At 37.3% G+C, this 17,909-nt stretch overlaps 1 protein-coding gene across 7 annotated transcripts in view; it reads left to right on the forward strand.

The window, feature by feature from the left end:
- Positions 1–17,909, forward strand: part of UHRF2 (ubiquitin like with PHD and ring finger domains 2) — a 65,359-nt gene that overhangs the window by 14,202 nt on the left and 33,248 nt on the right. For 6 of the 7 annotated variants that reach the window (XR_004971305.1, XR_004971306.1, XR_004971307.1 and 3 more), the window contains exons 3-5: positions 1,972–2,231; positions 4,042–4,071; positions 15,321–15,539. Coding sequence is in view for 4 of the 7 variants with exons in the window: in XM_036331115.1 (XP_036187008.1) it covers positions 1,972–2,231; positions 4,042–4,071; positions 15,321–15,539 (509 nt within the window). In the remaining 3 variants the exon portion in view is untranslated. The remainder of the gene's footprint in view (positions 1–1,971; positions 2,232–4,041; positions 4,072–15,320; positions 15,540–17,909) is intronic. The other variant, XM_036331113.1, reaches the window with a different exon arrangement.

The following is a 17,909-nucleotide window of genomic DNA, read 5'->3' on the forward strand; positions in this document are numbered from 1 at the left end:
ACCCTGTGTCCATTTAATGCATGAGTTAATTTATGCAGTGTATACCATGCTCCATCTCTGATCTTTGTTATATCTAGCCTGGTTGGCCCTTAGATCTTTTCCTTTTCTCCTAAACGCTTCATTCTTATGATACATTGAACCTTATGTTTTTCAAGATGTTTCATTGCTGCCATGTTACTACATACAGTGTGTTTGGTCAAATGTGGTACTTCTTCTGGTAGTGATAGTTAATTTTTTGTTTTGTCTGTATTCTCTCTACCTTCTATATTAGCTGGGTGGTTTGAAACCTTTTTATATTTTTAATATCTTATTTCTTAGTTCATCAATTAACCTTTAAAGTTGTTTACCCATCTTGTCATTTCATGGCAAAAACATAAGCTTCAAGGTCAAGATGTCTTCAAATCATAGCTTTATATTTCATTAGCTTTCAGTGGAGCAAGTTAACTTTGTTTCCTTATCTTGTAAAATCGGAAGTCTTAGTTGTTAGAATTGGACAAGCCTAAATAAAGGAGCCTTGCATAATATCTGGCATGTGGGTATTTAACTTTTAGCATATACTACCCTCTTACTCCTGCCCCAAATGTCAGAATTCTTTTGGATACCGTAAGTGGTCAGGTTAAAGGGATGTCTTTTGGTTTTTTTCTGCTGAAAGGGCCTTGACCTTTAGACCAATTTCCTCAGATTTTTTAGGAGAGTTTGTTTGTTTGTTTGTTTTTATAACCAGCTTCATATTGTAACAACTTCTGGTATACTGTTTTTCCTTTTATTACATTGCACAGTTAATTCTGGATCATCCACTAGACTTGACTATATCTGTCTTGCATCATATAGCTCTGTTCATTTTATCTCTGGTTTTTGAGGTAATAATGCATTTGCTAGTGAGTTACTAACTGGTAGAACTTACCTATTTTGTATAAATGGGTTCGCTAAATTCTTCCCTTTGTATATGTGCACAATTTCTTCATTTTTGAGTTTTATTTTCAGTTTAATACTTTACTGTTTTCTGGTTGGACTGACTGTGTAAGTTATCTTTAGGATTCTGAAGAAATTAATGGAACAAATTAATAACACAATCATAACACTTTAAACTCTTGGCTTTTTGTTAGTAACATTCGTTTTTTTAAAAAAAAATTTTTTTTAATCCTCACCCAGGGATATACTTATTGATTTAGAGGGGGAAGGAGAGGGAGGGGGAGGGGGAGGTGGAGGGGGAGAGACAGACAGACAGACAGACAGACAGACACATCAATCGGTTGCATCCCAACTGGGGATTGAACCCTCAACCATTTTGGTGTACAGGTTGCTCCATCTAACTGAGCCACCCAGCTGGGGCTCATTAGTGACATTCTTATTGAATGACTTTCCAGAATACCCTTGAGTACTTTCATATTTTTAAAAGTCAAGTGTAGACATCAGAGAAGTCAAAGAAAACACCCATTTCAGCACACATTTCATTGAAGGAAATTTGGAGGAAAGTTAATTTTCATCCGTTTCAAATAACGGATTTGAACAAAATAAACTGTTGAACAAAATAGATCCAGAGTCATAGAAGCATGGAACAGACTAGAATCTCAGAGGGAAGTCAGGGGTGGGTGAGTAGGTGGGAAGAGATCAACCAAAGAACTTGTATGTATATAGGCATAACCCATGGATATAGATAAAAGGGGGAGTGAAGGCTGTGGCAGGGGTGTGGACAGGCTATAAGGGGTCAATGGAGGAAAAAGGGGACATATGTAATACTTTCAACAATAAAATTTTTTAAAAAGGAAAGTTAATTTTTATACTAGTAAATAATGGATTTTTAGAGTATATAAAAAGAATAGTTTTGATCTAATCTTTGAAATTACTTTAAGCATGAGTAGCTACAAATATTCATAACTGTGATAACTATGAAAATAACCTAAGTTATACTAAGGTTTTTAAAGCAGTAGATGAAATTACACTTCATTAATTAATTTTAAACTTTTTTAGGTAAATGAATTGGTGGATGTCAGAGATGTCAACTTGGGTTCCTGGTTTGAAGCACGTATACATAGTATTACTAGAGCTTCTGATGAACATTCTCGTGGCAAAACTCCCCTGAAGAATGGCAGTTCTTGTAAAAGGACTAATGGAAATGTAAATCATAATTCCAAAGAAAGCACAAATAAATTGGACAATGTACCCTCTACGTCTAATTCAGACTCTATTGCTGCTGATGAAGATGTTATTTATCGTATCGAGTATGATGAGTAAGTGCTCATGCTATTGAGGACTTCATTAATGTTTTGTTTATAGAAGCAAAGCCTTCCATTTCAAGATTGTTTTCAAATAATAGTCTTTTTGAAGAAATCATTGAGGGGTCTATTCAGTCTATTACTGTTTGTTTGTTTGTTTAATATTTATAATAAGGGCTCCTTAATGCTCAGTTATCTCTGGCTCCTAAGTGGTTTGTTGTTTTTGGTAGCCTAATACCTGGCTTAATTTAGTATGTTTATTCCTCTATAAGGCTTTTTTATATATATTTTAATATTTTAGATATATATAAAACATAATGTAATAGCTATTAGAATGAGGTTGAAATATATTTTTTTAAAAATATATTTTTATTGATTTCAGAGAGGAAAGGAGAGGGAGAGAGAGATAGAAACACCAATGATGAGAGAGAATCATCGATCGGCTGTCTCCTGCATGCCCCCACTGGGGATCGAGCCTGCGACCCGGACATATGCCCTTGACCAGAATCGAACCCAGGACCCTTCAATCTGCAGGCCAACGCTCTGTCTACTGAGCCAAACCAGCTAGGACTTGATTTTTTTTTTTTTTTTTAAACAGCTTGCTATTGAGATAGTTCACATACAATTTATCCGTTTAAAGAATGCAATTTGTTGGTTTTAAGTGTATTCACAGGATTGTGCATTGCCACAAACTAATTTTGGAACATTTTTATCGCCTCCACCTCTCCAAACCTCATACCCAGCAGTAACTCCCCAATAAAATGTTTATATGAAGATAGTATTAAGAACTTAACTTTTCTAACACTAAATTATTCTTGTTATTTTCAAAATCCTACTATAAAAGTTACTGTTCTGAAGGATTTAGTATTTATTCAACACACTAAATGAACTTACATTCTCATTCAAGTGATACTTAACATGTGTGCCTATATTATGCTACCAAATCCTTATTGAGTGTAAGTGTTCAAGATCCTAACGTGGTTGTGATTTTTCCTACCACAAAAATGTCTTAAAAGACTTAGGTGTTAACACAGATTTTCAGGATGGGTGAGAAGGTGTTAAAAGGGATCCCTTTAATCTTTACTTTCCTAATACTTCTGACATGGTTGTGGCTAACTTGAAAACATAGCTTATTTCAAATGAGCTATCATCCTGCTCTCTACCATAGTAGGTGGTAATAGAACCAACAACCAGAATAATATTAAGATCTGAGATTGGCCAAGACTGACAATATTGGTAAATTGAGGCTGGAATAATTTGTGTTCTTAGTACTCAGTCCCTGGATTCCTGAATGCCATAGCAAAGAGGCAAGAAACTACAGGGGTGGGGCCTTTAGCTATCTGTGTATCTGCTGTCAACAAGTAGAGTTCTTGATTTGCTTTGAATTTTATTTCTTGAGGTATAAAAGAAATAACTAGGAAAACAACTATCTGGGACCTGATTCTGGTCAATAAAGAAATTATTGTTTGGCATAAAGTATTGTACAGATGGCACAGTGTAGAAATAGAGTAAGAAGCTTTAAACATTGCATGAACCAAGGGTTATCAAATTTTTAGTTTCAGGGGCTCTTAACTATGGAGTAAGACATTCCAAGGTGTAGGCCTGAGTTTGGTATAATACTAGCTCAAATCACAGTACCTTAGTATTTATTTGGCTTTTTTTATTTTTTACTTTATTTTATGTTATTTTTTTGTAATGAAAGAAATTTGTCTTGATTGGAATGAATGTTCGGCCCATTTTTATCAAGCATTTTCTACTAAAGAGCAATATGGGGGAAAGGGATTGATAGTGACAGTTTAAATATAGTAAATATGTTTTATTAAAGGCTGAAGATGATATGTAACACCTGGCAACTGTGAGTGTTCATCCTTATTTTCGTACATGTCTAGTTGTCTTGTTGATTTTTCCATTTTGTTTCCATTTAGAGAAAAATATTAGAATTAAGTCTATTTCTAAAAGAAATTATATTTCATTCAAGCTAAATGATGTGTGTGACTTTAAATGAGGGACCATTTCTCAATGTCTTTATCTATACTAACTTTGCATAGAAAGCTATGTCCATAATGTGTTTATGGGGAATTTATGTATTATGGAATGTTGGTATATTCTCAGTTGGGGCCGGGGGGGATACTTCATAATAGATGCATATTTGTTCTGAGCTTAGTCCTGGTTTTCCTGTTAAATTAGGCTCTTAAATATAGCAGTCATTCTAGGATAAGCTTTCTGAATTTGACATATTGTTGAACAAGATCTCAAAATCTTCTCTGATACTTTCTTGCTTTTAAGGATTCAAGATGTAGCTTTATTTGGTCTTACAGTCCAGTCCAGTTAAAAAAGGTGAATTTGAGAAAACTACTCTTGTTAGTGATTTGCCTTAATTGCTTTATTGAATTTAGAGATCTTGATGTATAAATTTTAGCTCATTTCTGTGAAGAGGAGTAAACTAGAAAACATCTAATAGTCTGATAAGGAAGTATGTATTTAAAGAAGAAAAATGCTTGTGAAAGTTTTACTTATATCTTAAGTATGAATAATTATTGTCTGTAGCTAAGCAGAGCTGACATCTTTAAACATCAGAACAAGAGCCCCCCAAAATTCTGAGCAATGTCAAAATAATTTCTAGGTTTTGGTGGGGGAAAAATCAAGACCAAGCCAAAGTGTCTTGATCTCCAGTATGAGGACCTAGAAGGAGAGCTTTAGTTCCAGAACCCTGCTGCAATGACCAGTCTGCCCCATTGCTTCTTGGTTGCTACTAACATATTTACCCAAAACTGAGAATATTCCTCTAACTTTCTGTGACTTGCAGAATTCTGAAAGGATGATAATCAAAAGGAGGACGGAAGAAGTTAGACAGGTCTGTGACCTTAACCATTGCTCTTCTGTTGTGTTATAAAGATCACATAGTGCTTAGAAAAATGACTTTACAGATACAAGTTGATTTTTACCTTTTCAAATATATACATTATCCCTTTACATTGGTCTTTCTCAAAAAGATGGCCATCAACACTGCAGATTCACCCAGGTAAGGTATATAAAATGCAGATTGCTGAGGGACACCAGACATCCCTACTCCCTGCATTGGTTGGGTCTGAGGTAGGTTCCTGGAACCTGCTTTTCAAACAGGTACCTCAGGGGCCTGTTAAATACACAGAGCAGTGGTTCTCTTACAGGCTCTATATAGTTCAGGCATTTGAATTTGGTTTGAGTTCTAGGTCTTTGGTTTATTGGTAATTTTTTTGTTTAGGTTGAGTTCTTTCAGCTTTAATTTTCTCATCTGTAAATATGTGACTTAGGTTTGTTATTTCCTAATAACCTTGAAAAGTACCCAGTAATAATAGTTTTTGTTTGTTTATTTCTTTCTTTGATTTTCACTTATTTATTAATAAAGCCAGGATATTGGTAAGTATTTTTAAATAATATGGATTTATCTTTGGCATGGGTATCTTTTAACCTAAGTATGTTGTTTCCATTATACTTAATATAGTCATCCAACATTGTTAGTGTTCTACAAATAAGATTTATTTTTATGTAATATATAAAGTGCTACTGTAAGCAGTTTTAAGTAAGTTACTCTTAATTGTCTGTGAGTAAGTTTTACATTTAAGGCATGAAACTTAGTAATGCTATCTATTAGAATAAGAAATGCTTTCTTTTGCATGTGGTATGACATTAAAGATTTGCTAAACTAGAACATGCCTCCAGATGAATGGTGTCCTTATTATAGCATATTAACATCAGGAAACCATGTTTTAGGAGGAAATTTCCGTTCTACTACTTTGCTTAGTACACTTTGAGTTTTCTAAAAGTATTTGTTGCTTTAAAGTCACCTAAGGAAATGTAGTTTTACCATTTTATAATAAACCTATTTTTTAAATTGTGTGTAATCAGTTGCCCTAAAACATCATCCCCAGACTTCACTCAATGATTATTTTGTTTATCAATTTATTTTATAACTATATTAGAATAATGCCTTGACTTCAGATTCTGAGAACACGAGGTCATGTACGAGAGAATGAAGAACCCTACTTCTATAGGTACAGGGTTCGCCCTCAGCTCAGTGTAGGTAAAGTTGGCCTTGATACATTCCTACCTCTCTGTGTTTCAGGCCTTTGGGATATCTTGAGCCCTGTTTTAGAAGTTGTTCAAGCTTTCAACATTTCCCAGAATATTTCATACAGTCTCTTGTACAGTTATTCTCAGTGCAAATGCTGGAAGAAATCAGTTGCATGAACTAATTTGTACTGGTTATCTTCAACCACACGTTAGAACTTGTGGGGGTGATGGTAATGCTGTGTTGGGAACTGCCTATACTACTTAAAAAAGAAAAAAGACTTGCTTACAACTATAAAAAGCAGTTGAGCTGATTACAGGTTTTTCATTTTTAAGAGTACCACAACATAATATTTAAAAAGTCTTTTTGTTACTAGCTCTGCATAGAATTCTGTGTTCCCATAGATGTGGAACTGTCTAGATTAGTGGTCGGCAAACTCATTAGTCAACAGAGCCAAATATCAACAGTACAACGATTGAAATTTCTTTTGAGAGCCGAATTTTTTAAACTTAAACTATATAGGTAAGTACATTGTTATTAACTTAATTAGGGTACTCCTAAGGCTTAGGAAGAGCCACACTCAAGGGGTCAAAGAGCCGCATGTGGTTCGCGAGCCGCAGTTTGCCGACCACTGGTCTAGATCAAGACTTCTCAAAGGAAGAATAGGAGACACAGCATAATCAAGGAGATCTTTTTGAAATACGGTAGTCATAGTTTATTACAGTGATGGCGAACCTTTTGAGCTCGGCGTGTCCGCATTTTGAAAAACCCTAACTTAACTCTGGTGCCGTGTCACATATAGAAATTTTTTGATATTTGCAACCATAGTAAAACAAAGACTTTTATTTTTGATATTTTATATATTTAAATGCCACTTAATAAAGAAAAATCAACCAAAAAAATGAGTTCGCGTGTCACCTCTGACATGCGTATCATAGGTTTGCCATCACTAGTTTATTATATTCGATTAAGAGCTTTAGTTATATAAAAGCAGACTTTTCTGTTTATGAGTTGTGTGTTTTCAAATATTTGTAGGCCTTGGTATACTGCAAATGCTAAAGTTTGAGCACACCTCCTTAATGAAAACTTGCTGTTTTACAGTATACTGTGATAGAAATATGTACACCCAGCATTTAGAGTACCCAGAGCTCAGAATACAGGTAGAAGAGATAACTTCTGTATTCCTGAAGAATATGATACCAAAGATAGAGAAGTAGGAAATAATGGGGTTACCTAAGGGTGATTAGTATGACTGGAGAGTAGGAGGTATACGGTGAGTAGTAAATGAAACTCAAGATGAATAAGAACTTCCAGTTATTAGTAAACTTGACAGATTAAGATGCATGTTTGTCTCCACTCCTTAAACTGTCCTAGAAGATAGTAAAAGAATAGATGGGTAAATCCCCAAGGACAATAAATAGGATAGAAATAAAAGACACAGAAGAGAAAACAGCAACATTTTGGAAGGTAAGCTAATGGATAAATGATACCTAACTTAGCAGGTCAAGAGAAAGCTGAAACCTAAGGATGTGAAGCCAACAACAAGCAAGTAAATTGGCATTGGAGAATCTTTGGGAGGCTCAGGCCTTGGACTCACCAGGTACTTTGGAGGTAGGCATACAAAATAAAGCTGAGAACAAGAGGATTGGTTAATTTATATGAAAGAGCATTTTAACCACTCTTCACCCCACTCAAGTTGAGGGGAAAAAACAAAAGGAAGATGTATTCAGGAAGTAGGATTCAATACAGGAAATGTTGAAAGGAGGTCCTACCATGACATCTGTGGTCTAGTCCTACAGCAAGCTTCCAGATTATGATAGGACAGAGGTCTTTAAAATGTTTTGAAGCCCAAAAGATTAGTAGAGTATCAGAAATGTCTGAATGTAGAGGAGTTTTAAAACTGGCAGAATGGAAAAAAATTAATGATGGGTACACAAGAAAACGGCAAGTTGCAACTAAAAAGAACAGTTAAGCATCAACAGAAAACAAATCAGTGGAAGAAAGGACATGTAAAGCACATTTCATTATTTAGTTGTGAGTAATATTTAGTCAACATGTAAAAACTTTTATTAAAAATAATGATTTTTATCAATATTATACAAACCAACTTAGTTTGTATAATGTTAAGAGCAAGAAAAAGTTTGTCAGTGTAGGAGTATGTGTCTAGAGCCAAATGATCAGAATTTTGAATCATCTCTCTTCTTCCTAAACAACTTATTTCACTTCTGTACCTCATGTGTAAAATAGGGATAGAATAGCACCTACCTCTATCCTAAGAATTGTTAACATATATGAACACTTGGAGCAGGGTCTTGTGTTAGTAACTATGAGAAAAGAAGATGGAGGCAAGTGAACTGTACATGAGGGATGGGTAGAATAACAGTTGAAAGTTAAAAAGTATAAGTGTGTTACTTAAAAATATAGAGGTAAATAAAAGAGCTTAAGAATTAAAAATGGTTGCATCTGGAGAACAGGAATCGAGTGTATGGGCTGGGACAGAAGGCTGCCTGTCTTATTCTAAGCCTTGAGTGTTAACTCTTTAAATGTTATATACATATAGGGGAAAACTGCAAAAAGTAGAAAGTGCCTTTTGTTTGGATTTTAACTTGAGCCTCAAAGCATTTTGTTTTTATTGTAGAATTCTTTAAACTTATGTAGAGGTTGAGAGAACAGTATAATGAACCCATCACTCAGCTTCAACCATTGTGAACTCCTGGCCATCTATATACTAGCATTTCCAAGCACCACTGGATTACTTTGAAGCAAGTCCTAAACCAGTGATGGCGAACCTATGACACGTGTGTCAGAGGTGACACGCAAACTCATTTTTTTGGTTGACTTTTCTTTGTTAAATGGCATTTAAATATATAAAATAAATATCAAAAATAGAAATCTTTGGTTTTTTTGTTTTTTTTTTAAATATATTTTATTGATTTTTTACAGAGAGGAAGGGAGAGAGATAGAGAGTTAGAAACATGGATGAGAGAGAAACATCGATCAGCTGCCTCCTGCACATCTCCCACTGGGGATGTGCCCGCAACCCAGGCACATGCCCTTGACCGGAATCGAACCTGAGACCTTTCAGTCCGCGGGCCGACGCTCTATCCACTGAGCCAAACCGGTTTCGGCGAAATCTTTGTTTTACTATGGTTGCAATATCAAAATTTTTGTATATGTGACACGGCACCAGAGTTAAGTTAGGGTTTTTCAAAATGCTGACACTCCGAGCTCAAAAGGTTCGCCATCACTGTCTCGAACCTTACATCATTTCAACCAGACATGGCCTTATCTATGGCTTTAGTACCTATAGTGGGCGCACTGCTCAAAACTCCATAGAAAGAACTTGCTGACCAGCTACAAGGAATGAATGCAGTCAGTTTATAACTTTTAGCCACAGTGATCAAGGCCACACTCTTCCGGACATCCTCTAGCCAGTGACTAAGCATGGCAGCAGTTCTAGGGCGTGGCAGTTTCTACCCAATGTGGAATTGTTTGGTCAGTCTCTGGACCAAAGTTAACCATTGGGCCGGCCAAGCATTTGTCAGGCATTCATGCTTTTCAAAGCCCAACCTCTTTCTTTCCTTTCAAACTGACAGACCATCATGATAAGGACTTTTGCTACCGAGTCCTGTTCTTGCTAATTTTCGTAGGTTCATTTTTATTTTGACATCTTAGAGCAGCCGCGGGCAAACTACGGCCCGCGGGCCGGATCCGGCCTGTTTGAAATGAATAAAACTAAAAAAAAAAAAAAAAAAAAAAGACCGTACCCTTTTATGTAATGATGTTTACTTTGAATTTATATTAGTTCACACAAACACTCCATCCAGGCTTTTGTTCCGGCCCTCCGGTCCAGTTTAAGAACCCATTGTGGCCCTCGAGTCAAAAAGTTTGCCCACCCCTATCTTAGAGCATTCAACTGACAAAATAGCTAAAAGCATTCTTTTTAAAGTATGTAGAAAAGAGCTAACATATTAGACTTGAGACTCCTATTTTTTTAAAAGGCCTGTGTGCGGTTGACCTTTGGTGTTTGGGAACTTTACTGTTTGTGTGAACAATATGGTTTATGCCAAACATCTGCTTCTGGGAGTCTGGAATTTTGGTATGTGCTGGGCCTACATGACTAGCCCCTTAAAAATATTGGGAATTCTTTTTGTTTTGTTTTTTTAATATTTTTAAATTGATTTTGGGGGGGGGGGGATGGAGAGAGAGAGAGAGAGAGAAACATCAATGATAGAGAATCATTGATTGGCTGCCTCCTACACCCCCCTACTAGGGACCGAGCCCGCAACCCAAGCATGTGCCCTTGACCAGAATTGAACCTGGGAGGGACCCTTCAACCCGCAGGCCAACCTCTATCCACTTAGCCAAACCAGCTAGGGTGGGAATTTTTTACTGTACATCCCTGGTAGATAGTATTTCATGTGGGTTATCACTTGTTGCTGGACAAATTAAGCACGTTAGTGTGACTCCACTGGGAGAGAAGTCTTTGAGTTTGTGCCTGGTTTCCTCTGTACAACACCCCATGTGCCTTTTTCCTTTGCTGATTTTGCTTTTTATCCTGTCTCTGTAGTAAATCATAGACCTGGGAACAGACAATCTGCTATCTTGTGAGAATGAATCCTGTGAGTTCCCTTAGCAAAGTGGTTGGCACACTGCAGCTCGCAAGCCACATGCGGCTCTTGGGCCCCTTGAGTGTGGCCACGAAGTTTCAATCGGACTGTATGTGCGCACCTGCACGTGGTATTTTGTGGAAGAGCCACACTCAAGGGGCCGCAGTTTGCCGACCACTGCCCTAGCAAATCAGTGAGCCTGAGGATGGACTTGGGGACCCTAACACATTAAAAGAAATCTTACAAGAAATTTATGAATCCTTAATATCAAATAAACAGTCAACGTTCAGACTTACTTAATTGTATTTTTAAAAAATATACTTACACTAGGGGCCTAGTGCACGAATTCGCGCATGGGTAATCCCTCAGCCTGGCCAGCAATTAAGGCCTATTGGGGGGCCGGTTGGCAGGGGGAGGGGCCACAGGAGGTATGCTGTGGGAGTGCACTGACTATCAGGGGGCAGCTCCTGAATTGAGCGTCTGCCCCCTGGTGGTCAGTGCATGTCATAACAACTGGTTGAATGGTCATTCGGTCTTAATGGTTGCTTAAGCATATATATATGTATGTATATATGTATGTATGTATTGTTAAAGATCAAAATAAGATCTGCCCATTTCATTTAATTGAGTGGTTAAGTCTCAACCTATAGATTACCCCCCTTTTATTCAGTTTTCTCATTGCCTGGACTTCGCTGATTATATTATTTTTGTAATGGTGTTTAACATGTTCCTCTATTAATGTTAGTTTCCTGAAAGCTTATACTTAATTCTAGAGGTTTGATGGGTTTAAATTATTTTATTTGATAAGGTTAGTTGAGAGATGGTGTTCACTTATTGTATGCCATTGGGAGGCACATAATACCTGCTTTTCTTCTCTTTTGTGGTAAGATTTTGGGTGGTGTCAGCCTGATCCATAATGGCTTTAGCAGTCATAAATCTTTACCTAAATCCATTGTTTCCTTAAGTGTTGCAAAAATGGTGATACCTTCTATCTTTCCTTCATTTATTAGCTGTTATTCTTTCATAAAGAACTTACCTCAACCAGTTGGTTCATATAGGAAAGTAGGATAAATGAATGATTCTTTAACTTTTTCAGTGTTCAGAATGAGTAAGTTTCCTAGCACTCTCCAGAGATTGGCCAGTGAGATTTTTACTTCTAAGTTTCATGAACTAATGGATTTGTTTTAATCTAACTCAGTTTTGTGTGTGTGTGTGCCCAAATTGTCCCATCTCCAGGTTATGAGAGCTCCTTCATGTTGAACCTGACATAATAGTTTATTTAGAAAATGTTTTTATTGACTTGAGAGAGAGAGGAGAAAGGGGAAGAGAAAGAGAAACATCATTGCAAGAGAGAAACATCTTAATCCCTTCACCATTTTCACCCCATTCCACAACCCACCTCTCCTATGACATTGTCAGTCTGTTCTCTATCTACAAGTCTGTTTCTATTTTGTTAGTTTATTGTTCATTAGGTTCCACAAGAATGAAGTTGTAAGGTACTTGTCTTTCTCTGACTGGCTTATTTCATTTAGCATAATGTTCTCCAGGCCCATCCATGCTGTCACAATGGGTAAGATTTTCTTCTTTTTTATGTCTGAGTAGTATTCCATTGTGAAAATTTACCACAGCTTTTTTATCCACTCATGTACTATTGATGGACACTGGGCTTGTTTCATTTTGCTTTTGATTTTTAGGGATTTCTCACATTTTGTTGATTATTTTATAATTATGTGAAACATTACATGGTTCTATAAGTAAATCTCTAAAACAAAATAAATACATTAGGAGAAACTGTGTCCCTCCTGGTTCCTCCTATAATTATATATATATATATTTTTTCACATATATATTCACATTTATTTGTATTTCCCCTCACATTTATTAGGGGGAAAGTAGCACATATAAACACTGTTTGCATCTTGCTTTCTTTGAGTTAATATAGCTCTCCATATATATCATTCCATAGCAGGTATTCTTTTTTATAGGAGCATAATACTCCATTATATAATTGTATCTGTTATTTTAAGTGGTTTTTCTGTTGTGGACATTAGAGTGTTTCTAGTTCCATTATAGACAGTACAGCTATAAATAGCCTTGTATATGTTTCTTTTCATAAGGATTTCTGTTTATATTTGGGATGGATTCCTAAAAGTGGAATTCCTGGGTTAAGAGGTAAATATATAGACAGTTTTTCTGGCTTTGCCCAAATTCCCCTCTATAATGGGACAGTACCACTTTGTATTCCCAGCAGTAATGTATGAGAATACCTGTTTTTCCATAGCCTATGAACATATATTGTTATCAAACTTCATAAAATATTTTAAGTGGATCTATGTTTTAGAATCTTTGGCAAAAGTGTGGTATGGACTATAAGGTGTGATCCTAATAATGGAGCTATGTTGAGCCTTAAGAGATTTAGAGAAATGCAGGTCTTCACTAAGTGGGTATAGTTTCATTAAAGAAGTGTTGAAGGTATTTCACAAGGAGGACCTCGTAACTAAATGGAAACATTATGAGAAACTGGGGATAACTCCTAAGTTTCTGGGAGTATGAAAGATTTCCTCTAGAGAAGACTGAGTATTGGCAGATTATGGGATATGGGAATTCTATCTTGGATAACTTTGATTTCAGGTGCTTCTGAGATGTGTGTTAGAAATGTAGTTGGATATATGAATCTGAAGAGGAAATTTTGGGATAGACTAGAGCTTTTGAGTCATCCCTTTATATAAGTAAGATATGTGTAGATGAAGATACCCAGGAAAAGAATAATAGTAATATTTGAGCACTTGGATGTTGTCTTAAGAGTAGTTTATATTCCCCTTCCATGTTTATTTTTTACATAGCAATTGACATAACATCTCTTTTACTAGAATTATAAAAATACACTTCATTTTTATGACATTATCCACAGGCTTACTATATACCTAGAGCGTATATATACATATACTGTACAATATAATTCTGTTGAAATAGTAATTGAGTTCCAGGGAAAATGTAGCTTACATTCTTTAAAATATGAAATGATTTATTTTACCTTATCTTCTATAAACATTTTGTATACAATTTTAAAACTTTGTTCAAGTTCTCTACTTTGTTCAAAATATTTCTGTTCCTGGTGTCCAATTTTGGCAAACTTAGACAAATAAATGGAGGGGTTTTTTTTTGCCATTAAAGTATGCTTTTTTACTGTATTAAACATCAGTAATACATGATAATATGCCAATATAATTTTCATGTTACAGCTGAAAAAAGAGTCTGATCTAAAAAAGGAGTTTTCTACCTTATATGGCCTTAAAAATATTAAGGCAGGAACCAAGTTCACAGCCATATGAGTACAGTTATTATCATTAGGTACATTTTACATATGAGATTGAGCCACAGAGATGTTTTAGTAACTGTCCCAAGGCTATAGAGCAGCAAGAAGCTAAAGTGGGAATTTAAACTCAGACAGGCTGAAAGTAAAACATTTTGAGTGATGATAATGGTTTCAAAACCTTGCCATATAAGTTGAAGTAAATTCATTTAAAATGTTTTTATTTAAGAGAGAAGATTGAGGGCAGCAGGTACATTTGACAGGTATTAGGTTTGTCATGGAGAGAGTATATAAATTTCATGGTGTAACTTAGGCATACAATGCATGTGTTCCAAAGCTTATCTTTGGTTCAGTATCAAGCATCTTCTCTTTTTAGGGTTAAAACTGACACCTCATCACTTACTGTCTGAGCAAAGGTTGCATGGTTATTTGGAAGGCTTGTGGTGGAGGCAATTATGGCACTGAGGGTAAAATGGGCCCCTTGCAAACCCTGAGATTTTTTCCCCAATTAACTAAAATGTGAAATGACTGGCTAATTAGCTAAAGAGTCCACCCAGGCTTAGTATTAATTTATTCTAAATGAATTAGATATATTGTGAGAGTTCTAGGCCTGCATAGTACTTGTTGATTCCGAGCAACCAAACCTCGGTGCTAGAGCTGCTTCTAAATTCAAACCCACTTATATTTTGAACTTGATGCCCAGTGCATGAAATTCTTGCACTTGTTGGGGATCCCTCAGCCAGGATGTCCGACTGCCATGGAAATGAACTGGATTCATGTTCTTATTATATCCAAAACAAATGGCAGAACTGGAACTGGTTCCAAATTCAGGAGGAGGTCAGCATCTACTGTTAAAGTAATTCTTAAACTTGGGTTAAGAAAAGGTGGAGAAAGAAGAACTTGTGTGTTGTTGTTGTTTTAACTACCCCCAAGTTAGCAAAGAATGTCTCACTAAGATTTTAGCAAGAATTATTTATTCTGGTAGTTAATATAATGAATAAATATCATTTACTTTAAGTACCATTAAGAATAATATGATTAGGTTTTTCTATAGGTTGCATATAATTTTCGTCTTCTTTGGCAGTTATCATAAGCACTGCTCTGTGATTCTTCTCTTCCTCTCTTCTCAGATATCCGGAAAGTGGTATTGTAAAAGTAAATCTGAAGGATCTTCGACCACGCGCTAGAACCATTTTGAAATGGAATGAACTGAATATCGGTGATGTGGTAATGGTTAATTACAATGCAGAAATTCCTAGTAATAGAGGACATTGGTTTGATGCAGAAATTACTGAATTGAAGACAATTTCAAGGACCAAAAAAGAACTTCATGCAACTGTTTTTTTGGGGTAAGACTCTCTTCACTGTTCTAGCATTGCTGCCTTTGGTTCCACAATGGTTTCTGTAAAATTAAGACCTGCCTCCTTTATGTATTGCTTATGCTTAATATCTAAAAATTAGGAATGTAATTTTTAGATATTAAGCACAAGTTCCTTTTTTTTTAAATGGGGGCATCTATGAAAGATGGACATTTACTTACTAAAGGATACTTTTAAAAATAAGTTCTTGAAAATTTTTTATTAAGAATGACCCTTAAGTCTCTATAGCTACTTTATGGTTGGAGATATTATTTTAAAGCATCTTAGAAATAACTGAGTGTTTTATTAGGGAAATCCTTGCACATCTCACAGATTTTTTTTAATAGATTAAATCAAATAATATACAAGAGCATTTCAATAGCCGTGGTCGCCATTAGGATCTATGTTGATATAATAGTTGTGACTGTCTACCTAATCAGCTGTCTGCTGTACTTGTAAAACTATCTGAAATTTTTCTTTATGTAGTAATTTCTTCAACTTACAGAATCTGACAAGCTTAACAAAGATAATTCAAAATGTAAAAATGTCACCAAAACACCAAATCACTCCAAGGTATTTTCATCATAAATTCTTGAAGAAATACTTCTTATTTTTTAATATATTTTATTGATTTTTTACAGAGAGGAAGGGAGAGGGAGAGAGAATTAGAAACATCGACGAGAGAGAAACATCAATCAGCTGCCTCCTGCACACCTCCCACTGGGGATATGCCCGCAACCAAGGTACATGCCCTTAACCAGAATCAAACCCGGGACCCTTCGGTCCGTAGGCCGACGCTCCATCCACTGAGCCAAACCGGTCAGGGCTTGAAGAAATACTTTTAGATGTTCCCCTCAAGTGATACAGTACCCTGCATTGTTTCACAGCTACCTTTTCACACTTCAGGAAAATATTATCACCATCTTTCTTAGTCCATGTCTTCTGAATAGAGTTTATTGGATGGATGGTTACTAATTTACTTTAAAAAAAAGTTTGCTAAACTGTTTTCAATTCTTTATTATAAATAATGTTTAAGTAAACAAACTTGTAAATGCATATTTATGCATTTCTTTATTTAGAATGAGTACTTAGAAGTACATTTGCTGTATTAGGCACTAGAGATTTTAGGATAACCCTGACAGTTTTCTTTTAAATAAGGGAACCAGCTAAACCAGTGGTCGCCAACTGGTGTTCCACAGACCACGGTGGTCCGTGAAGTCTGAAAGGTTGGCAACCACTGAGCTAAACTATTCTTATCAAGTTCTGGTAAATGGATTATTATAATATACTAGAGGCCCAGTGCACAAAAATTTGTGCACTAGCAGGGGAGGGGGGGTGGGGGGTGTCCCTCAGCCCCACTTGTGCCCTCTCACATTCTGGGACCCCTTGGGAGATAACCACCTGCCGGCTTAGGCCCGCTCCCTGGATGGCAGATGGCAGGCCCAATCCCTTGGTGCCTGCCCCGCTGCCCTGGGTCGCGCACACTGCAGGGCCAATCAGGAGGCTGGGGTGCTGCCCCGGGTCGGGTCACACACGGATACCCACCGCCCCAGGGTCACAGATAGCAGGCGCGGATGGTGGCAGAGCAGGCGGGATGGCGCTGTCCCGCCCCACTGACCCGGGTCACAAATAGCAGGCCCAGATGGCAGCAGGGCAGGCGGGATGGCGCTGTCCCACCCTGTCTGCAGTGTGCAAATTAGCTGCCATCTTTGTTGGTTAATTTGCATATCGTGCTGATTAGCCAATCAGGCGTAGCGAAGGTACGCTCAATTATGTTTGTCTATTATTAGATAGTATACTAGAGGCCTGGTGCCCAAAAATTTGTGCACTCGGGGGGGGTGTCCCCTCAGCCTTGCCTGTGCCCTCTCACAATCTGGGACCCCTCGGGGGATGACCACCTGCTGGCTTAGGCCCGCTCCCCGGGGGATTGGGCCTAAGTTAGCAGTCAGACATCCCTCTGGCAGCCCAGGAGCTGTTGGGGGATGTCCACTTGCCAGTGGGGAGCAGACCTAAGCTGCAGTCAGACATCCTTAGTGCTGCTGAGGAGACGGGAGAGGCTCCCACGACCACCATTGTACTGACAGCTGTCAGTCTGGCTTGTGGCTGAGCAGAGCTCCCCCTGTGGGAGTGCACTGACCACCAGGGGGCAGCTCCTGCATTGAGCGTCTGCCCCCTGGTGGTCAGTGTGTGTCATAGTGACCAGTCATTCTCAGTCGTTCTGCTGTTAGGGTCAATTTGCATATTACCCTTTTATTATATAGGATAGAGGCTTGGTGCACAGGTGGGGGTGGCTGGTTTGCTCTGAAGGGTGTCCCGGATCAGGGTGGGGGTCCCGCTGGGGTGCCTGGCCAGCCTGGATGA

Source organism: Myotis myotis, unplaced genomic scaffold (assembly GCF_014108235.1).
Source record: "Myotis myotis isolate mMyoMyo1 unplaced genomic scaffold, mMyoMyo1.p scaffold_m19_p_12, whole genome shotgun sequence".
NCBI classification, from domain to species: Eukaryota; Metazoa; Chordata; class Mammalia; order Chiroptera; family Vespertilionidae; genus Myotis; species Myotis myotis.